Below are 24,912 nucleotides of genomic sequence, written 5' to 3'. Positions count from 1 at the left end.
GAAATGCTAGCAATATGCTGAAGCATTTGTCAACACAGCATGCCCTTAAAGTGTGTGTGTGTGTGTGTGTCTGTCTCTGTGTGTGTGTGTGTGTGTGTGTGTGTGTGTGTGTGTGTGTGTGTGTGTCTGTCTGTCTCTGTCTGTCTGTCTGTGTGTGTGTGTGTGTGTGTCTCTGTGTGTGTGTGTCTGTCTCTGTCTCTGTGTGTGTGTGTGTGTGTGTGTGTGTGTGTGTGTGTGTGTGTGTGTGTGTTTGTGTGTGTGTGTGTGTGTGTGTCTGTCTCTGTGTGTGTGTCTGTCTGTCTCTGTGTGTGTGTGTCTGTCTCTGTGTGTGTGTGTGTGTGTGTGTGTCTGTCTCTGTCTGTCTGTCTGTCTGTGTGTGTGTGTGTGTCTCTGTGTGTGTGTGTCTGTCTCTGTCTCTGTGTGTGTGTGTGTGTGTGTGTGTGTGTGTGTGTCTGTCTCTGTGTGTGTGTCTGTCTGTCTCTGTGTGTGTGTGTGTGTCTGTCTGTCTCTGTGTGTGTGTCTGTCTGTCTCTGTGTGTGTGTGTGTGTCTGTCTCTGTGTGTGTGTCTGTCTGTCTCTGTGTGTGTCTGTCTGTCTGTCTGTCTGTCTGTCTGTCTGTCTGTCTGTCTGTGCGTGTGTGTGTCTGTCTCTCTCTGTGTGTCTGTCTCTCTCTCTGTGTGTGTCTGTCTCTGTGTGTGTGTGTCTGTCTCTGTGTGTGTGTGTGTGTGTCTGTCTCTGTCTCTGTGTGTGTGTGTGTGTGTGTGTGTGTGTGTGTGTGTGTGTGTGTGTGTGTGTGTGTGTGTGTGTGTGTGTGTGTGTGTGTGTGTGTGTGTGTGTGTGTGTGTGTGTGTGTGTGTGTCTGTGTGTGTCTCTGTGTGTGTCTCTGTGTGTGTGTGTGTGTTCAGAACCATACCCTCGTGTCTCTGCAGGTCCTCCTCACTCAGGGGGTCTTTGATTGACAGGTTGGTGAGGAGGGTCTTGTTCTCCTCCTGCAGCTGAGATATCTGGGAGAGCAGGTCCTGGGCCTCCCCCCTCCACACGTCCTCCACCAGCTCCAGCTCCTGCAGCCGCACGGACACATGAAGACAACGTTTACCGTCGGTAGTGTGGCAGTAAAGGGTTAACCTTCTGTAGCGTGGCAGTGAAAGATTAACCTTCTTTATTACATGGCGTTTTCACATTCGCCGAAATGCTTGCTTGTGATTGGTCAATAGCGCGCGTCAGAGGTCAGTTATCACACAATAATGACCGCTGTGGAACAATAATGACCGCTGTGCGCAGCTGTTCGCAATCAAGCCCACTGACATCAGTGCAATCAGACACTGCCGGGGAAGCTGCCGGCGATGACAGGGGGCGGTGCGACGAGCGGAGCCAGAACCAGTGTTGCGAGTCGATGTAAAATTAATTAGGTATATTGTTAGTAAGTTAGCCATGTAATAAGCGGGATAATGTATAGCTATACTCGATCATTGTCGCAAAATAATTGACCTTCACTGACGTTTAAAACACCTCGCCGAGGCGGCTCGGTATTTTAAACTCTGTGTCGGTCAATTATTTTGCGACAATGACCTCGTAGCTATACATTATCCCTTACGTAGTGTGGTAGTGAAAGGTTAACCTTCTGTAGTGTGGTATATATTATATATATATATATTATATTATATTATATATTTATTATTATTATTATTATTATTATTATTATTTATTATTATTATTATAATTTTATTTTATTTATATATATTGTTTTAACTTATATATCCATAAGGACGTAGAATAAACATTTACATTTTTTTTTTTAAATGGTCCATTTGCATGTTCTTGGTATCTGAATCTGGGGACATATATGGATCAGTGTCAGAAATAGTGTGTCTGTTACTAGGCTTGAGTCAATTGTAATGAACCAAAGGAGAATATCAATTCTATACATTTAAAAAAAAAAAAACGTATCTTTGACTGTGAATAACACCATGCTAAAATTGACCAGACATGAAATATCTAAGCAAATGAATAAAGGGAAGATGATTAAACAGAAGGTTTTGTAGATACAGTACTGAATTCTGCCATCTTTTTTATAATGTACATTTCTCCACCATTTTTCATCGTATTGCAACACCGTTTTTTGCAAGACGTTCACAGAAAGGTAGAGAAACTAACTGCGTTCTGTTTTATGGCAATAACGTTCAGGTTTGTGGGAGATAATCCCAAAAAATAAGAGAAATAAAAAAGTAAATCCAGAAGTCAGATTGACAGGGGCTGGTGTGAGCTGGGTAGGGTAGTTTTTCAAAATTCTAAAGCCCTGAGTCTCTTCCTTCAAAAGACTACACTCACTTTTGGCTGTGCCACTTCCTCCTGTCAATATGCGCCAGTTTCCGACTCAATGCCCTGAGATCTCTATAATCTTATATTTCACTAATAACAGTTAAAATAATTGGTAAACAAACGTAATGCTGAAAATATACACTTTTACTGTATATCTCGGGCTTAAGGGGTTAACCCTGTGAGGCCCAAATTAAAAAGACATTAGCAACTTCAGAGGCCAGAGGGTGGGACATATAAACACATTTACTATCAAATAGCATTGTGAGGCTGAACAACAGGACCAATTGACTATACATGTGCTTAACATTTTTTAAATAAACATTATTTTTTTAAATGGCTAAAACTGATTTTGTAATTTTGCAACCGTGGGTCTCACAGGGTACTTTTAACCCTGTGAGGCCCAAATAAAAAAGACATTAGCAACTTCAGAGGCCAGAGGGTGAGACCTATAAACACATGAAGGGTGCCGTGACTGAAAAAAAAGGTTGAGAAACGCTGGTATATGGTGTGGCTCTTTGTGGTACCACAGTAATTTTTGTGGCTCTTAGTCTCTGATTGGTTGGCCACCCCTGGTATAGGGGGTGAGGAGGTCTGCTAGGTAAGCAGGGGCCTTACCATTTAGGGCTTTGTAAACCAATAAAAGGACCTTGAAGTCTATTCTGTAGCGCACTGGGAGCCAGTGGAGGGAGGCAAGTACAGGGGTGATGTGAGCTCTCTTCTGTGAGCAGGCTGAACATGACCCAGGCTTCCAAATATGAAGACTAAAAGTTTACAGTTGTAGCCCAGTTGTGATATGGTATGCTGCTCTAACAGTTGATACTTCAACACACACACACACACACACACACACACACACACACACACACACACACACACACACACACACACACACACACACACACACACACACACACACAGAGGGACACACACACACACACACACAGAGGGACACACACACACACACAGAGTGCATTAGCTATTCATTACATTCTTCTTTCCTGGGGTGTGTCTGCAGGTGTGTCTGGCAGGTGTGTCTTTTATTAAATTAAATGAAATGTCTCAACAGGCACCGACACGGGTGTGAGATGCTTGTGTATTCCTGTTCTTCTTCTTCTTCTTCTTCTTCTTCTTCTTCTTCTTCTTCTTCTTCTTCTTCTTCTTCTTCTTCTTCTTCTTCTTCTTCTTCTTCTTCTTCTTCTTCCTGTTCTGTACTAAAACTGTGCAGGTTCACAGTCCTCACTAGTATAATAACAACAACCACAATCTCGAGAGAAAACTTGACTTTTACAAGAGTCATGGGGCAACGCTCTCTATCTGTCAACCAATTACGAGGCTTCTCTCGGCTCACTGTCACGAGTCGTTCAATTTCAAACAGATCCCGGGTCTGTGTTTCACCCAGTTAGGTCTGTGTGATATCAGATAAGACACACAATCTAGTAACTCCTGTACACTGTGTGGCATGGGAGAGAGAGAGAGGGAGGGAGAGAGAGAGAGAGAGACAGAGAGAGAGACAGAGAGAGAGAGAGAAACAAGAGATATAGAGGAAGACAGAGAAAGATAGAAATATATATAGAGAGAGAGACATAGACAGGGAGAGAGAGACAGAAAGAGAGACAAGAGATATAGAGGAAGAGAGAGAAAGGTAGAAATAGAGAGAGACAGTCAGACAGACCTGAGCTGGCACTCCAATACCAGAACCATTGTTAAAAAAAGTCCCGGCAACGTCTTTTCCTTTCTTAGGAAACTGAAAGAGTTCACTAATAACAGGGTGATTCTACACAACTTCTATCGCTGTGCGATCGAGAGCGTTCTTACTTCCTCGCTGTACTATATGGTTTGGTAACATCACAGACCAGGAGAAGAAATCTCTGGACAGAATTGTGCGTCGTCTCGCACGCAAGACAATTGGGCTTAGCCTGCCAGCTCTATAGAAGAGATCTATGGGTGCCAGGCTGCTTTCCCGTGCCTCTGGCATTATCATCAACGACCGATATCAACGTATATCAATGTCCAAACCCAACCCCCTCCAAATGCCTACCTGTATTGTACCCATTCTGCAATCTGTTAATGTTCAATCAATCAATCAATCAATCAAACGACCCCTCTGGTCACCCAGCCGCAGGCCTCTTTGTGCCCCTCCCGTCGGGCAGATGCTACCGCCTCTATCACACGCTCTACCTCTCGGTTTACTAAGAGTCTCTTCCCCAGTGCTGTGCGCAGCCTGATTAACTCCAAAGGCTATAGATTAGATTTGTATATTATCCTATTTTGTTTTGGTGTGTTATTAGTCAGGTTGTGGAAGTGCTGTTTGTCTGTGTGTCTGTGCATCACGCACTTTGATTGTATGCACTTTTACTGTCAATTGTGCCCCTATATGCATTACGCACTTTACTATGATTATGCACTTTAGGGGATGTTGATATCAACCTTAGCATTTTGTCCTTTTATACTGTCTGTGTTTTTTTATTACATTTTTTTTCTGTACTGTTTCTACTCTGTATACCTGTATTGATCGATTGATTGAAAACTTTATTAACCGATTGCAGAATGGGTACAATACAGTACGGCTCAATACACACAATTGTTTTTTTTTTATTATTATCTTTTCCCCCCTCCTTTTTCTGATTTTTCTCTCATCCCACTGTTAGTCGTTATGCCAATTCCCAACTCCCTTCCTGGTTGTTGCGCACTTTCCCCTACTGTTGGTCCGAGAGGCCGGAGACTATCGCATGCTTTCCTCCGACGCATGTGCAGCCAGCTGGCAGCCAGCCTGGCAGCGCAGATTCTCACCGGGAGAGTGTAACATGTGGGAAGCCGCACTACCTCTCTCCAGATCCTACCCTCGCTGAGCAGGCGCCCCGACCGAACTGTAGGGGTCACTGTCCACAACGCCCAGGACCCACCCCGCCAGCTTTCCCCACCCCCTAATACTGCCAATTGTATTAGTGTGAACGGCCAGCCAAGCTGGTGACAACGCCGGGAGCTGGATTCGAACACGCGAACCCAGCGTCTCCAGCGTTGGTGACGGACGCAATCTCCGCTATGCCACCTGACCGCCCAATACACACAATTGTTAAGGGGATGCAGAGACCAGAGAAAGACTTTCGTCTTGTTTACATCAGGGTCCCCCATTTTCAATGTGGATTCGTCCGTACATGCATGGTAAATAAAATCTCTGACTCTGACAGACAGAGAGAGGAATGTCTGGACCGGTCTTTCCCACGATATGATGTTTCCACAGACTCATCGTGTACCAACGTTATGATGATGTGGGCCACACACATAACAAGCATAACATAGCATTATGGCCTATATGTGGTTCGTTGTTGCCTTTAATAATACACCTGTTATAATAACTCAGGCTATTCGCCTCTGCCCGAAACAGGGGAGGGAGAGAGAGAGAGAGAGAGAGACAAGAGATATAGAGGAAGAGAGAGAAAGATAGAAATATATATAGAGAGAGAGACATAGACAGAAAGAGAGAGACAGAAAGAGAGACAAGAGATATAGAGGAAGAGAGAGAAAGATAGAAATATATATAGAGAGAGAGACAGAGAGAGAGAGAGAGAGAGAGAGAGAGAGAGAGAGAGAGAGAGAGAGACAGAAAGAGAAACAAGAGATATAGAGGAAGACAGAGAAAGATAGAAATATATATAGAGAGAGACATAGACAGGGAGAGAGAGAGACAGAAAGAGAGACAAGAGATATAGAAAGATAGAAAGAGAGAGAGACATAGACAGGGAGAGAGAGAGAGAGAGAGACAGAAAGAGAGACAAGAGATATAATAGGAAGAGAGAGAAAGATAGAAATAGAGAGAGAGACAGACAGACCTGAGCTTATGGTCAAATGACCTGAGCTGCCACCACTGACTCCAATATGTGTGACATCACATGACATACAAAACGAAGGTTCATTTCTCAACAAAAAAAAAGTTATTAAATGAAACAAGTTTTAATAATAATAACCTTTTTATGTTTCTTCTCCTTCTCCAGGCGGTCCATCCTGTCCAGACGCAGCTTGTCCAGCTCCAGGCGCAGCTGCTCGGCCTCCGGGCTGCACTGTCCGGCGCGGCTGACCATCACCTCCAGGATCTCCAGCACGCGCACCACCTTGGGCATCAGACGCGACAGCGCCTCGCAGCCGTGCGCGTCGATGATGCGCTCGAACTCCTGGCCCACCACCGCCGCGATGTCGTACACGTCCATCACCGTGAGGTCCAGCACGTTCTTCTCCAGCGCCGAGCCGAAGTCCTCCATGATTGTTGTTGCTTGATTGATTGATTGATTGATTGATTGAAAAGTGTATTAACAGATTGCAGAATGGGTACAGTAGTACAGTACATCTCAATACATACAATTGTTAAGGGGATGCAGACCAGAGAAAGACTTTCGTCTTGTTTACATCAGGGTCCCCCCATTTTCAATTCATCATGACATACATACATGATAGACAGTACTGCTACATCTATACATTTATGACATACCAGATTTACTAATATACAGTACTGTTTGTGACAAATATACCTACTTTATTGTCCGCTTTGTCCGCAGTCCCTCCCTGGTCTCCTGCCGCAACAAACTTCCTTCCCCTTGGAGAGAAAACTAGTGCGTCTCTGTCGCCATTATTCTATAATAATGTGTTATTACACTGTAACTAGCCCGGCGGACGCGTCAAACGGCTATACAGCTATAGTAGTGTGTCTATTATTCCTGTCCGACATTTCGAGTATAATAATTGGATCTCTATTTGAGATAATAAAAAATCCTAATAGCCTCCTCCTCCTGCTGCCGTCTCTCTGTCCCAGCAGAAGTGTGGTGGTCAGATGGCACAGTGTGCACTGCGCATGTGCAGGAATATTATGGGACAGACGAGGTCGCTGCCGCCGCCCCAGGTTGGATTTAGATTATTCTTATATTTAGATTATTATAAGGACTGGAAACGCTGTTACATCATGGCTGCGCCAGTAAAAAGACGGAGATAACTTTGTGATTTGAACTCTTGTTGTTGTTGTGACGGATATAGTTTAGTACACAGAGCTTCTTCCAGGTCACGTATTGAGCTGTACTGTATTGTACCCATTCTGCAATCTGTTAATAAAGTTTTCAATCAATCAATCAATCACTCAGTCAGAAGATCATCTAGGTCTAGTAAAGACGTCTGGCCTACTAGCACCATTGTGTGTATTGTACCCATTCTGCAATCTGTTAAATAAAGTTTTCATTCATTCATTCACCTTGGTCAGTTGAAGAATTTGAAAGGTTTACAGAGTGTATTAAATGTATACATGTATTATTATTAGTACATAGCCTACTTATGCTGAATGTATAGTTCAACTGTGTTAACTTTAGCTTTGGATGCCTGTTTTTGGTCCATGTTGTCTGAGTTTGTTTTATTGTGGTGCCACGTGCTGCATTTTGTAAACTGCAACTGAGTTTAAGATAAGATAAGCTATTCCTTTATTGATGAAACGGTACTGTATATCTGTATGTCATGTACGTCATAAATGTCTTGATGAATTGAAAATGAGGGACCCTGATGTAAACGAGACGAAAGTCTTTCTCTCTGGTCTGCATCCCCTTAACAATTGTGTGTATTGAGCCGTACTGCTGTTCTGCAATCTGTTAATAACGTTTTAAATCAATCAATCAATCCCTGGGGAAAATTCAGGCAGCATAGCAGCATGGGGGAGGGGGGGGGGGGTACAGGTATGGCCAGGGTAATAGTAGAAAGACATAAATATAGGCAATAGAATTAGATCTGAATATAACAATAATGAGAAAAATAAACAAAAAAACGAAATAATTAACTCGATATAAAAATATGAGAAAAATAAATAGTACAGATTATTTTAGGATCTGTATACGCCCCATTAGTTATATTATACATGACAATAATAAATATATTGAATCTGAATATATACTATGAGTAAGAGTAAAAGTAAACCGTATCTGAATATACTATGAGTACGAGTAAAAGTAAACCGTATCTGAATATACTATGAGTAAGAGTAAAAGTAAACCGTATCTGAATATACTATGAGTAAGAGTAAAAGTAAACCGTATACACAATCAGAATCAGAAAGTCAGAAAGGTCTTTATTGCCAAGTATGTTTTCACATACAAGGAACTTTATTTGGTCGTTTTCGGTGCGACAGATTATGCGGACAGACAATAACGGACAGATAATAAAATAAAAAGGTGCAGAATAAAATGGAATATAATCTAAATGAAAATAGAAGCACAATAGAATAGAATTATGAAATAAAAATAGGCTATACAACTGTAAAATAAAAAGGTGGAATAAGATCAAATGGAATATAAACTAAATTAAAATAGAAGCACAATAGAATATAGTATAATTATAAAGTAAAAATAAAGGTACCCTATCTGGCATGATGTACATCATACGGACTATAGTCCGTGCAGGTTTTGGTGGTTAAGAGTCAGACACACTTAGTGGTCAGTGTTTCATTCCCACATCAATCAATCAATCAATAAATCAACCAACCAACCAATATGATCGAGTTCTATACAAGAGTAGCAGCACAAGAGAAAAAACATCTGTTCCAATTTCAACCAAGATGCATGAACTAAAAACAACTAAGATTCAGTAACTCTCGGAGGCCGATGGATGTTCTAAATATAATGTTCTTTATTTACATAATTGTATCAATAAATAATGTTCTTTATTTATATAATTTGTCAATAACCTTCACTACCACACTACAGAAGGTTAACCTTTCACTACCACACTACAGAAGGTTAACCTTTCACTACCACACTACAGAAGGTTAACCTTTCACTACCACACTACAGAAGGTTAACCTTTCACTAACACTACAGAAGGTTAACCTTTCACTACCACACTACAGAAGGTTAACCCTTTCACTACCACACTACAGAAGGTTAACCTTTCACTACCACACTACAGAAGGTTAACCCTTTCACTACCACACTACAGAAGGTTAACCTTTCACTACCACACTACAGAAGGTTCTGTATCGTTAGTGGCTTAGCTTGGCATCACACTGCACTATCTCGCGTACGTGCACGCGTACTGAATAAACCACAAATGTACCTCTAATACCAGTATTAGTCTGACCACACCCCTCATCAGCTTACCTTCATAAGCAGGTGTGTGGTCACCTGCTCTCCTCCTTCTCGCTTTCACCACAAGGAAGAAGTGCCTCGGTAGATTCCCACACTTGACACCATGATGGAAGAAATTGGATTAGGAACAGCTTTGGGAAACAAGGATACGTTGACATCATATCTTTATTTTCTCTCTCACTATTTTTCGAGAAAATACGGCGATATTGTCTTCGTACTGGAGTGTCTAGAAGATGATGATCATTCTAAAAACCCTCCACCGGTTTTCGTATTGGGAGCACGCCGCTGCATGCTTCTCAACTGCAGTTCCTTGCTGTGTTTGTTGGGGTGAAACCTGTCAGGCCACAGCTGAACTGTCGGACATGCCGCTGTTGTGAGAAGCGGTGCGTTCCAGGTTGGGTGAGTAGTGTTTGCTGGCGGGCTCCACTTGTCTGTTAGTGCTATGGGGGCTACTTGACAAAGTTTATGGAAACCGGCCCCAGGCTAGGGTCCTTTGTTCAGCCACCTAGGCGACAGAAGGCCTTGGTCTGGAGACCATTATAGTTTTAACTAGTGGGCCGCGACCATTGACACTGGTGATCCCTGTGTGTTCTGGACGAGTGGATTCTCTCTGTCACCGTGTTAAGGCCCCATCTTTCATATCCAAATGAGAGTATTCCTTCACGAGGGGATATGTGCATGTAATGTGCGATAGCGGCAGATTCATGTTCAAAGTCAGCTACACAGGCCAGTTGGTACTGTGCTGATTTCCGTCGGATGTGGTAAAGTCACCGTTGTGAAGCGGTGTTGACATCTTGTTTTCTCTTTTCTCTTAAAAAGTGAGGAGAGGTTCAGAACGGCGGCCTGTCTGGGTGAGTGTTATGTCATTGTTACATGTTCATTGCTTACGGTTAGCCAGTCAGCTGTTAACTGCTGCGTTAGCCTGCTGGATCGCTGCATGGCCTGCTTAAGGCCTACTATTAGCCAGTCAGCTGTTAGCTGCGGGGCTAGCATGTCGTGGTCGCTAGGTAACGTTAGCTTGCTGCTATGGCCATGGCCTGGCGCGGGGTAGCTTAGCTTCTCGCGCGCCGCCGTGAGCTCGCTTCTGATCGCGTGCGTCGTTAGATCGGCGTCTCGCGAGCAGAAGCAATAGCACCCGAACGGTTGGAGCAGCCGTTAGCTTGATGCTATTCTGTTGAACGTGCTTTGATTTTAACATGTTTTACACTCTTGACCACGACGTCATCCTTGACAGGGGATGTTCGTCGACCCTGCCCTGAGCCTGGACGGGGATTGCGTCAACAAAGAGGACTGTAGCGACTGGTTGGAGCGGCGACGCTGCCCGGATCGAACAACACAGGACGGCTGTGTTCTACGGTGTCTTGTGACTGCACTTCGCTGATCTGCGTTCCGGGTAGGAACGGGGTTGACCAGACCTCATAACACGTCTTCTGGTTTTACTTTGCTAAATGTATTGTGAATAACGGTGTTTTTCCCAAAACGTGTGTTGCTACAATGCATTTAGGATACGTTGCGGGTTATGTGTGAGCTGTTTTTGTCACTGGCAGTTAGCTTCTCCGTGCAAACGGGATGTAATGATCTGGTTGTTGTGTGGGTAACACGGCCGTGTACTCACAACTAAGGTAACTAACCTATGAAGCTATGCTTGGTGACAAGTGAGTAAAAGAATGTTCTTTCTCAGACTGTAATGACAATGAACAGTGTGTTCACACATTAACAGGTTTTCCTGTTTTAACTGGCCGTATTGAGGGTAAAATAGGAGGATTGTGTTTTCCCCCCCGGTTCCCTGGGGACTTTATCACCTCCTATCAGACATGTTGTGCATTAATTGTGTCTTTTGTGTGGTAGGGATACGATGTAACTCTTAGCTTGATTGCTGAGGTTGTGCTAAATCTGCTGGAGAAACTTATTTCCTAAAGGGAAATTGGTTTGGTTGCTGTCATGTGTGCTTAGCAAGGCCTGTGGTCGATACTAATCAAGAATGATGTATTCTCTCATTGTGAAAAAAACGGCGTTCCTCTGTTGAGTGGTTTTGCCATTTTTTGTAGGTGATGATGGGTTGTGTGTGTCATGTGACCTACAACTGGGTTGTACTGGCCACAGAAGCACATGTGTATGTTGGACCGGGGTTCTTAGAGCCCTCTCTATTCTGTGTTTTTCCTTAGTAAAAATCAGATAGCAGGTTAGCTCATGCGCTGTGTGGAGCTGTGAAACGCTTCATAGAGCTGACTATGACTGTGTCATATTCTCTTTTTGTCGTTACGTCGTATCATGGGTGTGGGGTCGTAAAGGGGTGAACTGGTAACCTTTCCTCTCCCCATTGTTCTGTCGGTCAGGGGTACACCCCCTGTCCTTCAAGGTTCCCGTCACGTGGCGGTTCGGCACGTTACGGGGGGGGGGAGGGAGTTCCTGGTCCCACGGCCTGGTATATTGGGCGTGTGCACCGCAGGAATTCCTCCGCCATAGAGTACGTCACCGTGCGCGTCTCTGTTGGTAGGACTTCCGTGTGCTGTTCAGGTCCATGTGATGGATCTGTTTTCAGGGGGGGTGGTCAGGGCTCCTCCTCACCAAGCGCCTATTCAGGCCTTCTGTGAGTTCGGACTCCTTCTTCCATGTGAGGAAGCCTCCATCAGAGTACAGAGCCTTTCCCCCTCAGATTGTCAAAGTGAGTGGACCCTCTAGAAGGGTCCTTTTCTATTGTATGTATATTCGATTCAATTCGTTTATTGAGTGTGTATGGGTTCAGTGCCTCTTCCCCGGAGGCCCTAAAACCAGTTTTTTACATGGCTCAAGGTGCAATATATTCTTTTCAATCTGTACAGCTCGCGTGGGAAGTCTCTCTGGGGATCCCCGTCTCTTTCCTATGGGAGGGTGGTGGGATGTAAAAATGTGAACATTTTTTACCCCGGCTGTGTAGACTGGGATACATACTGTTGATGCTTCCTTCTTTCTATTCCAGAAGTGTTGGAGTTAGGGAGTGTCACACCCCTCTTGTCGTTCCCCTGGGCGCCTTGGGGATTCAATGACAGGTCTAAATAGCCTGTTCATTGATGGGGGTGTGTCCCGACGCACGTATAGTGCTAGCTCGCTGTAAACAGGCGATTGACTGGCACGCCTTGGTTGCTTGTGGTTGAAACAGCGTTTTTATAAAGCAACTGAGATGGGGGTTTTTCCTCTTCCGACGACCACATCCCATGACCTGGGTGGGTTGTCGACGGATTCTCGTTCATGTCTGGGGGATGATGACGGGATGGATCTGAACATATGTAGTGGGGTCTCACGCCCTTGGGGTGGGCCACCAGGCGCGGTTCGTCCGAACGTCTGGGTGGCGCCTTCTTTTCATGTTAAGATCAACACGCATATCTGCCCTTCTCCTGGAGTAGGCATGTCGGCGTGGTTAGGGCACGGGACTGGTTCTGGTCACGCTGGTCCAGATCAGTTGAACCCGTTGTCCGCCGGGGATGCAGATCTGCTGTTCTGGTACCCTGAGGGACTTGGGCTTTTTTCAGGGGGAAAAATGCCAGGTCGGTCTGGGTGTCACAGGGTTAAGCGCTATGGAGACCCTGGTTGGGTATGTTTTTACTCAGCACTGTCGTCATGGCTTACAGCCATGCCATTCTGTACGCGCTCGATCTCGTCGGATCTCGGCCGCTACACAGGTTGGTCCTGGTTAGTACTTGGTTGGGAGACCGCCGGGGAATACCAGGTACGGTGTGCTTAGGGGCTGGTTCTCCATTATTTTTCGCTCCTCTCTCACGCATGGCGAAGAGGGGCCTGTGGGGGTGGTTTTTTGACCTCCTCTGGTGACCCTGTGCTTCCCGTACCGCCAGGCCCGGTCCGAAGTGATGTTTGCGACCCGTAGGCCTGGGTTAACCCTTTTTGGAAACTGAAACACTTGTACTGCGGTATAGCCGGTGTATACCCGCAGGTGTGTTTTGGAGTTTTTTCTTGAGGGGTTATAGGAACAACCACCGCATTGGGTAACACCGAGGTGGTTGATTCCCTGGTGTGTTGGAGCAGTGTCAACTCCCGGGTTCACCGTTTGAGGGTGCCCCTGCACGTTCATGACGTCTGCCAATCGTGTCAGCCTTCTCTGCCTCGACCCCTCTGGGTGGGGGTTTTTAAATGGAGGCTTGGTCATGCAACACCGCCAGCTTACGCTCCTTCCGCCGGGGCGGCTGTGTTCAGCTGTCCCCTCTGGCGCCTGTCTCGTCCGCAGTCTCCAGGCTAGGGTTAACAGCCTGTTGCCTGGTTTTTCCCCGGTGCGCTGCCTGCTTCCGTTGGTTAACCTTTTTTGTGTGCTTACGGCCATGCTGACTGTCTGTTCTGCAGGGTTAGTGTGCCAGGCGGTGTACTGTTGGGGGGACGGGGCCCGCTCGGCTTACGGCCATACCGACCTGAACACGCCCGATCTCGTCCGATCTCGGAAGCTAAGCAGGTTCTGGCCTGGTTAGTACTTGGTTGGGATACCGCCTGGGATTACCAGGTGCAGTAATTGGGGGGCCTTTGTCCGAATACGCTGGCGATGTGGGGGGCGGGGCACTACGTGCCCACCTGGTGGGGTCTTGATGCTGGCATCATGGACTTCTCCGGGCCCCCATTCCAGGGAGTCCAGTCCTTTTGGTGGGTCTGGGTCTTCCTTCGCGCTCCGCTGCTACGGCCTTGCCACGGGGTTGGGTTTGCCCTTGACCCCGTGATTCTGGGGGCAGTAACGAGGTTGTTCCTCCGTTCGTTCCCGGGTGGCATGCGGGTTGTGCGTGTGTGTAGTCGTGGGGTCAAGCCACGGTCTGCTCACCCTGTGCGTTAAGTTGCTTGAGTGCCTCTTCGCACGGTCGGGTCCGTCGCCTTCCCGTGAAGCCTCTAATAGGGGGGATACCCTCCATTAGGGGGGGTCGGGGGGGCTCGGCCCTCCCTGTTCTGATGGTTTTGGGGGGCTGTCAGCGGGGTGTATTTGTCAGCCAGTGGCTCCGCTTGGCCTCCCTTGTGCAGTGTGATGCCAAGCTAAGCCACTAACGATACAGAACGATAGGTTATGACTATAACCAAGTTCTGTTAGTTAGGGGCGATGCTTGGCATCAGACGGCCGCTGCAGCCCTTGACCTCACCTTGTGGTGAAAGCTTGGGAAGGAGGAGAGCAGGTGACCACACACCTGCTTATGAAGGTAAGCTGATGAGGGGTGTGGTCAGACTAATACTGGTATTAGAGGTACATTTGTGGTTTATTCAGTACGCGTGCACGTACGCGAGATAGTGCAGTGTGATGCCAAGCTAAGCCACTAACGATACAGAACCTTCTGTAGTGTGGTAGTGAAAGGTTAACCTTCTGTAGTGTGGTAGTGAAAGGGTTAACCTTCTGTAGTGTGGTAGTGAAAGGTTAACCTTCTGTAGTGTGGTAGTGAAAGGGTTAACCTTCTGTAGTGTGGTAGTGAAAGGTTAACCTTCTGTAGTGTTAGTGAAAGGTTAACCTTCTGTAGTGTGGTAGTGAAAGGTTAACCTTCTGTAGTGTGGTAGTGAAAGGTTAACCTTCTGTAGTGTGGTAGTGAAAGGTTAACCTTCTGTAGTGTGGTAGTGAAGGTTATTGACAAATTATATAAATAAAGAACATTATTTATTGATACAATTATGTAAATAAAGAACATTATATTTAGAACATCCATCGGCCTCCGAGAGTTACTGAATCTTAGTTGTTTTTAGTTCATGCATCTTGGTTGAAATTGGAACAGATGTTTTTTCTCTTGTGCTGCTACTCTTGTATAGAACTCGATCATATTGGTTGGTTGGTTGATTTATTGATTGATTGATTGATGTGGGAATGAAACACTGACCACTAAGTGTGTCTGACTCTTAACCACCAAAACCTGCACGGACTATAGTCCGCCAAGCATCGCCCCTAACTAACAGAACTTGGTTATAGTCATAACCTATCGTTAACCTTTCACTACCACACTACAGAAGGTTAACCCTTTCACTACCACACTACAGAAGGTTAACCTTTCACTACCACACTACAGAAGGTTAACCCTTTCACTACCACACTACAGAAGGTTAACCCTTTCACTACCACACTACAGAAGGTTAACCTTTCACTACCACACTACAGAAGGTTAACCTTTCACTAACACTACAGAAGGTTAACCTTTCACTACCACACTACAGAAGGTTAACCTTTCACTACCACACTACAGACAGTTAACCTTTCACTAACACACTACAGAAGGTTAACCCTTTCACTACCACTACAGATGGTTAACCTTTCACTAACACACTAGACAGTTAACCTTTCACTAACACACTACAGAAGGTTAACCTTTCACTAACACACTATAGACGGTGAACCTTTCACTACCACTACAGAAGGTTAACCTTTCACTACCACACTACAGAAGGTTAACCCTTTCACTACCACACTACAGAAGGTTAACCTTTCACTAACACACTACAGACGGTTAACCTTTCACTACCACACTACAGAAGGTTAACCTTTCACTACCACACTACAGAAGGTTAACCTTTCACTACCACACTACAGAAGGTTAACCTTTCACTACCACACTACAGAAGGTTAACCGTTCACTACCACACTACAGAAGGTTAACCCTTTCACTACCACACTACAGAAGGTTAACCTTTCACTCCCACACTACAGAAGGTTAACCTTTCACTACCACACTAGAGAAGGTTAACCTTTTCACTACCACACTACAGAAGGTTAACCTTTCACTACCACACTACAGAAGGTTAACCTTTCACTACCACACTACAGGTTAACCTTTCACTACCACACTACAGAAGGTTAACCCTTTCACTACCACACTACAGAAGGTTAACCCTTTCACTACCACACTACAGAAGGTTAACCTTTCACTACCACACTACAGAAGGTTAACCTTTCACTACCACACTACAGAAGGTTAACCTTTCACTAACACACTACAGACAGTTAACCTTTCACTACCACACTACAGAAGGTTAACCTTTCACTACCACACTACAGAAGGTTAACCTTTCACTACCACACTACAGAAGGTTAACCCTTTCACTAACACACTACAGAAGGTTAACCTTTCACTACCACACTACAGGTTAACCTTTCACTACCACACTACAGAAGGTTAACCTTTCACTAACACACTACAGACGGTTAACCTTTCACTACCATACTACAGAAGGTTCAAGAAGGACAGTCCTTCATACCAGCGGCCATCAGGCTCCACAACAGTGGGCAGCGACTAGCAGCCTCCAGGCCCCACAACAGGGGGCAGCGACAGCGACTGCTACCAGACATTGACCTGGGACTTATAGGAACCCAAGGGGGACAAAGTAGACTACCCTGGTACTTTGATTAATGTATACTCAGTAGATAGTAAATTATTATAACACTACCTCTTGCATACTGCACCTCATGTGACACTGTGAATAATGTGAATATTCCTCAGCTAGTCAGATAGTAAATTATATTGACCATATTGATCAAATTGTTTACACTGCCTGTGTTGTCTTTTACTACCTGTATACTGTGTTGTTTTACTACCTGTACCCCTCCCCCCCTCCCCCCCATGCTGCTATGATGCCTGAATTTCCCCAAGGGGATCAATAAAGGAATATCTTATCTTATCTTATCTTAACCTTTCACTACCACACTACAGAAGGTTAACCTTTCACTAACACACTACAGATGGTTAACCTTTCACTACCATACTACAGAAGGTTAACCTTTCACTACCACACTACAGAAGGTTAACCTTTCACTAACACACTACAGAAGGTTAACCAAATGTAGAGTGCACTATAAATTGAATGCATTATTATTATTAATGTAATTTTTTATTACAATACATTTTAATCTTATTTTTTTTGAACAAATGTTTTTTATTTTCTCTTTTTTATTTTTTACATGAAACAAGACAAACAATACAGTAACAGTAATAATCAACAATAACTCACAGGACAATAACAGAAATAATAACAACAAAAAAAAAGACATAAAAATAATAAATACAATACCATGGACACTCGCTCGCTCGCTCTCCCCCCCCCCCCCCCCCCCCCCCCTCAGGACCCCAACGAACGTGGGCTATACTTCATTCAACACCAGAAAACTGTTCCTTTCTTATCCAACACAGCTAATACATTTTAAGCGAATACATTTGTGTGTGTGTGTGTGTGTGTGTGTGCGGTAATGATCGACAGTACCCACAAAAATGTCAATGTACGTTAACCACTGGGGACACGTTTCTACACGTTTAATATAATTACACACAAGAGACACACGATGCGGATACATGATACACATTAGAAATACATTTGAAAATATGTACACAATCTATTGCCATTTCATTTCCACCTTCTTTAGAATCATTTATGAACAACTCACTGAAACTGCTCGTATAGAATATTCCGTTTGGAAATCACATGCAGGACGACAACAACGGGGTATAGAGAGAGATCAACGTTGCGAGGATTGTGATTCGTTATCATCATACTGTATCTCATTTGTTTTAATACAGCAACACAATAGATTATATATTCATGTTTCTGAGTCTCCTCTTCCAGTCAGGACTCAGGACTCTGCAGGTCCAGGTTCAGCTCGTCCAGGTTCAGGTCGCTTGAACTACAATGGAACAGAAGGAGAAACATCACATCCAAGATAAGTTAAGATATTCCTTTATAGGGAGGTGTAGTGGTCACTTCCTGGTCTATAGGGAGGTGTAGTGGTTACTTCCTGGTCTATAGGGAGGTTTAGTGGTTACTTCCTGGTCTATAGGGAGGTGTAGTGGTTACTTCCTGGTCTATAGGGAGGTGTAGTGGTTACTTCCTGGTCTATAGGGAGGTGTAGTGGTTACTTCCTGGTCTATAGGGAGGTGTAGTGGTTACTTCCTGGTCTATAGGGAGGTGTAGTGGTTACGTCCTGGTCTATAGGGAGGTGTAGTGGTTACTTCCTGGTCTATAGGGAGGTGTAGTGGTTACTTCCTGGTGTATAGGGAGGTGTAGTGGTTTCGTCCTGGTCTATAGGGAGGTGTAGTGGTTACTTCCTGGTGTATAGGGAGGTGTAGTGGTTACTTCCTGGTCTATAGGGAGGTGTAGTGGTTACTTCCTGGTCTATAGGGAGGTGTAGTGGTTACTTCCTGGTCTATAGGGAGGTGTAGTGGTTACTTCCTGGTCTATAGGGAGGTGTAGTGGTTACTTCCTGGTCTATAGGGAGGTGTAGTGGTTACTTCCTGGTCTATAGGGAGGTGTAGTGGTTACTTCCTGGTCTATAGGGAGGTGTACTGGTTACTTCCTGGTCTATAGGGAGGTGTAGTGGTTACTTCCTGGTCTATAGGGAGGTGTAGTGGTTACTTCCTGGTCTATAGGGAGGTGTAGTGGTTACTTCCTGGTCTATAGGGAGGTGTAGTGGTTACGTCATTGCCGTTTCCGGCCGGTCCACCTCGCTTGAAATCGCAACGTATTTCCCCCCATTGCCCATTTCTAAATAGTCTTGTTTAAAACAAATAAAGCGTGAACATTGGCACGGTGTACCTTTCTGTGCATATTCATCCACAATCTATAGCTCAACATGAAAATATTCGCAATTAATCGTAAAAAAAAAAAAATCGCTGAATTTTATTTCAACCAAAAATATTAAAAAATAATAATGTTAGTGATAGAAGGGAACTCATTTTGTGCAAAAATGGAAAGCTTTCCAATGTTCATGAGGCAGAATTGTTACAATAGCCGATAATCGAAGCCAGGTTGCCACCCACACTGTAGTTATCTATACTCTTTTTATTATTTATTTATTATTCCATCGATTTTGCAAACACTACTCTTGCCAGAGCGTTCGCGCCCCATACACGTGAAATGTATCAAAACGACCGGCCTGCCCATGGCAACAGCGCTATTCAAACCCGGAAAGTTTCACTGCACCGTTTGGCTACGAATCGACTTTAAACGGGAACATTTAGGTCCCATTGGAAATGCATTGCAACTTAGTGCGGGAGCTGGAATAATTTTTTTCCACTGCCTTGGGTAAATTGCGAGAGTGATCTCAATTTTGGACGTAGAAAAAAAACAAACACATCAAAACGATGACACGGCTGTCAGCTCGCTCACAAAAGATAAATAAATGGAATTGGACATTTCTATCTCAACTGACGACCATTTGTTTGAAGGTTCTCCTCCCCATAGACCGCAATGTAATCCCACTCTAGGAATCCGCTGATTTTTTAGCTTTTTTCCCCTTCTGTTCCGATCGCCACCTAGGCCACAATTGTCGAAGGAATGCCACAATATCGCACACAACCCTTCGCCTACTCGTTTAAGTGCTCACGTGCGAGTCACAACGCTTCATCTCTTATAGTTTTCTTTTAATCAACGTGACAATGCAGTCATGCATCTGCCTCCATAGACATGCATTGGATGGAAAATGCAAGTCATTGTGATTGCATCACCTGTGTGGCTCATGGCTCATGATTGGTTCAGCCTAACAGCTGTGAGGCTCATGCTCGTAGCTCAGCTGACCTGCCAATGACCTCATCCACTTAACCCTTCATTGCCCCTCTGTGTTGCAGTACTGAATTGCTGGATAGCGCCCTCTGTCTTGCGGGTTGTGTCATTGTACTCAGTAGGGATATCCTGTTGATGTTGACCACCTTTCATTGGTCGATGTTAAGGGTAAGCGACTTGCCCAAGCACACTTCCGACACGCTGCCCGGGAGGAGCGGGTATTGAACCTGTGGGAACCGCCGGATTACAGGCGACTGCTCTACCTCCCGAGCCACTGTTGCCCCCTCCCCCCCCCCCCCGGTGAACGGCATAACACCTCAAAAGGAGTTGCCACTTACTGCATTCTTCAGCAGGAATCCAGTTTTGGCCAAGATGTTGGATCTCCTGGCGGCGATGGGTGGCTTGTTGAGTGCTGGAGAGTTCGGTGGCGTCGACTGGGGCTGAGGCTGGGAGAGGCTCGACTGGGGCTGAGGCTGGGAGAGGCTCGACTTACGTGAGGAGGGTTGGGTTTGGGAGTAGGAGGAGGGAGGTGGCAGGTAACTTTGGGTTTGGTTTGGTGTGTAGGATTGAGAAGACGTGTAGGTTTGAGATGGCGTGTAGGATTGAGAAGGCATGTAGGATTGAGAAGGCGTGTAGGTTTGAGATGGCGTGTAGGTTTGAGATGGCGTGGAGGTTTGAGATGGCGTGTAGGTTTGAGAAGGCGTGTAGGTTTGAGATGGCGTGTAGGTTTGAGATGGCGTGTAGGTTTGAGAAGGCGTGTAGGTTTGAGAAGGCATGTAGGTTTGAGAAGGCGTGTAGGTTTGAGAAGGCGTGTAGGTTTGAGATGGCGTGTAGGTTTGAGATGGCGTGTAGGTTAGAGATGGCGTGTAGATTTGAGAAGGTGTGGAGGATTGAGAAGGCGTGTAGGTTTGAGAAGGCGTGGAGGATTGAGAAGGCGTGGAGGATTGAGAAGGCGTGTAGGTTTGAGAAGGCGTGTAGGTTTGAGATGGTGTGGAGGATTGGGCCTGTGAATAGGTTTGGTTGGCCGTGTAAGACTGGGGCAGAGAGGCAGGTAGAGTGTTCAGGTAGGGCTGTGTCTGTGAGTAGGCCTGGGGGAGCTGGGTGGAGGCCAGTAAGGCGGGTGGAGGTGGGGGTGGGAAGCTGTCCTCCTCCAGGTCGGCCTCGGGGCCGGAGTCAGCGCTGCCCAGCTCGTAGTGCCTCTTCCGCAGCTCTCCCAGACGCATGCGCTCGTGTTCCAGCAGGTTCTCCAGCTCCAGAACCTTCACCTGGGGGTCAAGTAATGGAGTAAGACCAGGTAAGCATGTTTTAATTTTTTTTTAATTTTATTTAACCAGGCAGGTCAACAAGGCCGGCCAGTAACTGAAAGGTTGCCAGTTCGATCCCTGCCACTGACAGGAGGGTGTATTCCAGCTGAGAGCTGGTGACTGAAGGGCGGCTGGTGTTACATCTACAGTGCCCGCCATCTCTGCCTAAGTGCCCTTGAGCAAGAAATTGAACCCCAAAACAGCGACCCTGTGCTCTGACCTTTCTGATGGGGACTGTGTGTGTGTGTGTAACTAGGAGGGATATGAGGACTGTGTGTATGTGTAACTAGGAGGGAATAGAAGCCAACTCGCTAGACATCTTTAAAAGACAGCTTAAAACCTATCTCTTTGCTCAGGCATTTCACTGATAGACATCTGCTACCACCTAGTGGCAAGAGGAAACATCAGGGATATCCTGACACAACTTGTACTTACCTGGACTATTCTTACCCTGCCTACTCTTATACACTGCCTATCAAATTCATGTGTCGGTTATCGCACTTTTTACTTCTTACTGATGACTATTTTTCCAAATGTGAAACACTGATTATTTGTATTACTGAATAGAGAGCCTATTAGGATGCTAGATCCTAATGTGAAACAGTGATTTACCATACCTTGCTATGCTCGCTCATGCCTGTATTTTTTATGTCCGTTCTATTTTATAATTTTTAGACTATTTTTAAACTGAATCATTTTAAACTATTTTTATTATTTGTATTACTGAAAACTGTAAGCGGAGAACCTATTGGGATGCTAGATCCTAATGTGAAACACTGTGATTTGCCATACCTTGCTACCTGTCTATCTTTTTTATGCCCACTTATGCCTGTATCTTTTACTGTTGTGAAGCACTTTGAACTGCAACCTCTGTATGAAAAGTGCTATACAAATAAAGTTATTATTATTATTATTATTATTATTATTATTATTATTATTATTATTATTATTATTATTATTATTATTATTATATGAGGACTGTGTGTAACTAGGAGGGATATGAGGACTGTGTGTAACTAGGAGGGATACGAGGACCGTGTGTAACTAGGAGGGATATGAGGACCGTGTGTAACTAGGAGGGATATGAGGACTGTGTGTAACTAGGAGGGATATGAGGACTGTGTGTAACTAGGAGGGATATGAGGACTGTGTGTAACTAGGAGGGATATGAGGACTGTGTGTAACTAGGAGGGATATGAGGACTGTGTGTAACTAGGAGGGATATGAGGACTGTGTGTAACTAGGAGGGATATGAGGACTGTGTGTAACTAGGAGGGATATGAGGACTGTGTGTAACTAGGAGGGATATGAGGACTGTGTGTAACTAGGAGGGATATGAGGACTGTGTGTAACTAGGAGGGATGTGAGGACTGTGTGTAACTAGGAGGGATATGAGGACTGTTTGTGTAACTAGGAGGGATATGAGGACTGTGTGTAACTAGGAGGGATATGAGGACTGTGTGTAACTAGGAGGTATATGAGGACTGTGTGTCACTAGGAGGGATGTGAGGACTGTGTGTAACTAGGAGGTATATGAGGACTGTGTGTAACTAGGAGGGATATGAGGACTGTGTGTAACTAGGAGGGATATGAGGACTGTGTGTAACTAGGAGGGATATGAGGACTGTGTGTAACTAGGAGGGATGTGAGGACTGTGTGTAACTAGGAGGGATATGAGGACTGTGTGTGTAACTAGGAGGGATGTGAGGACTGTGTGTAACTAGGAGGGATATGAGGACTGTGTGTGTAACTAGGAGGGATATGAGGACTGTGTGTAACTAGGATGGATATGAGGACTGTGTGTAACTAGGAGGGATGTGAGGACTGTGTGTAACTAGGAGGGATGTGAGGACTGTGTGTAACTAGGATGGATATGAGGACTGTGTGTAACTAGGAGGGATATGAGGACTGTGTGTAACTAGGAGGTATATGAGGACTGTGTGTAACTAGGAGGGATATGAGGACTGTGTGTAACTAGGAGGAATATGAGGACTGTGTGTGTAACTAGGAGGGATGTGAGGACTGTGTGTAACTAGGAGGGATGTGAGGACTGTGTGTAACTAGGATGGATATGAGGACTGTGTGTAACTAGGAGGGATATGAGGACTGTGTGTAACTAGGAGGGATATGAGGACTGTGTGTAACTAGGAGGGATATGAGGACTGTGTGTGTGTAACTAGGAGGGATATGAGGACTGTGTGTAACTAGGAGGGATATGAGGACTGTGTGTAACTAGGAGGGATATGAGGACTGTGTGTATGTGTAACTAGGAGGGATATGAGGACTGTGTGTAACTAGGAGGGATATGAGGACTGTGTGTAACTAGGAGGGATATGAGGACTGTGTGTAACTAGGAGGGATATGATGACTGTGTGTATGTGTAACTAGGAGGGATATGAGGACTGTGTGTAACTAGGAGAGATATGAGGACTGTGTGTAACTAGGAGGGATATGAAAAAATAAAATACACATTGTGTACTTTGACAATAAAGTAATCTTTATTACTAACAGGGAAAGGGGACAAACAACAGATGTCAGTGTTGCTAAGCAGCTTCAGGACAGCGAGATCATGTGACCTACGTACCTGAGCATCCATCTCCTCCGTCTTCAGTTTAATCAGAGACTTTCCAGCGAAGTCTGTTGGGCCTGTAGAAGAGGTGGGGGAGAGGGAGAGAGAGAGGGGGGGGGGGAGAGAGGGGGGGAGAGAGAGAGGGGGGGAGGGAGAGAGAGGGGGGAGAGGGAGAGAGGGGGGGAGAGAGAGGGGGGAGGGAGAGAGAGAGGGGGAGGGAGAGAGGGGGGAGGGAGAGAGAGAGGGGGGAGGGAGAGAGAGAGGGAGAGAGGGAGAGAGAGAGGGAGAGGGGGGAGGGAGAGAGAGAGGGGGGGAGAGGGAGAGAGAGGGGGGGGAGGGAGAGAGAGGGGGGGAGGGAGAGAGAGAGGGGGGAGGGAGAGAGAGGGAGAGGGAGAGGGGGGAGGGAGAGAGAGATGGGGGGAGAGGGAGAGAGAGAGGGGGGGAGAGGGAGAGAGAGGGGGGGAGGGAGAGAGAGGGGGGGAGGGAGAGAGAGGGGGGAGGGGAGAGAGAGAGGTAGAGAGAGGGGGAGAGAGAGAGAGAGAGAGGGGGGAGAGAGGGGGAGAGAGGGAGAGAGAGGGGGAGAGGGGAGAGAGAGGGGGGAGAGAGAGAGAGAGAGGGGGGAGAGGGAGAGGGGGGGAGAGAGAGAGAGGGGGGGAGAGAGGGGGGGGGAGAGAGAGGGGGGAGAGAGAGGGAGGGGGGAGATGGAGAGAGAGGGGGGGAGAGAGAGAGAGGGGGAGAAGGGAGAGAGAGAGGGGGGGGGAGAAGGAGAGAGAGAGGGGGGAGAGAGAGAGGGGGGGAGATAGAGAGGGGGAGAGGTAGAGAGAGAGGGGGGGGGGAGAGAGAGAGAGGGGGGAAAGAGAGAGGGAGAGAGATGTGTTTTTTTATTAAAAGATATTTTATTTAAGACCTTCAAATGCCGTACTTAACCATTAGAGTCCATCGACTCCTTTTGTAAACATTTAGTCCCACAGACGATTTGACAAGATTTTCAATCGTTAGATATAATTGTATACAGAATTGCATGACTGTGACCATATGGATACTGCAGGTGGGGTGGGTGTAGTGAGTGGAACTAAATAACTTATATTTCTCTCTAATTGTGCTAAATATGAAAATCATAATGTTAG

At 45.6% G+C, this 24,912-nt stretch overlaps 2 protein-coding genes across 2 annotated transcripts in view; both read right to left on the bottom strand.

The window, feature by feature from the left end:
- The window catches only part of LOC311236487 (RILP-like protein 1), a gene marked incomplete at its 3' end in the record, with an annotated part of 10,596 nt that extends 3,488 nt beyond the window's left edge, over positions 1-7,108 (bottom strand). The window contains exons 1-3 of the mRNA XM_084324165.1: positions 6,846-7,108; positions 6,284-6,585; positions 913-1,060 (exon numbers count right to left, since the gene is read on the bottom strand). Of these exons, the coding sequence (XP_084180291.1) occupies positions 913-1,060; positions 6,284-6,574 (439 nt within the window). The 5' untranslated portion in view covers positions 6,575-6,585; positions 6,846-7,108. The remainder of the gene's footprint in view (positions 1-912; positions 1,061-6,283; positions 6,586-6,845) is intronic.
- A 10,385-nt stretch (positions 7,109-17,493) lies between these two features.
- hip1r (huntingtin interacting protein 1 related) overlaps positions 17,494-24,912 on the bottom strand; it is a 64,881-nt gene continuing 57,462 nt past the window's right edge. The window contains exons 32-34 of the mRNA XM_084324164.1: positions 23,801-23,862; positions 20,251-21,177; positions 17,494-18,038 (exon numbers count right to left, since the gene is read on the bottom strand). Coding sequence (XP_084180290.1) covers positions 17,988-18,038; positions 20,251-21,177; positions 23,801-23,862 — 1,040 coding nt within the window. The 3' untranslated portion in view covers positions 17,494-17,987. The remainder of the gene's footprint in view (positions 18,039-20,250; positions 21,178-23,800; positions 23,863-24,912) is intronic.

This window comes from Notolepis coatsorum (assembly GCF_963971535.1).
Source record: "Notolepis coatsorum genome assembly, chromosome: 11".
Classification (NCBI taxonomy): domain Eukaryota; kingdom Metazoa; phylum Chordata; class Actinopteri; order Aulopiformes; family Paralepididae; genus Notolepis; species Notolepis coatsorum.
The sequence above is the reverse complement of the archived record's forward strand: the minus strand, read 5'-3'. Positions and strand labels throughout refer to the sequence as shown.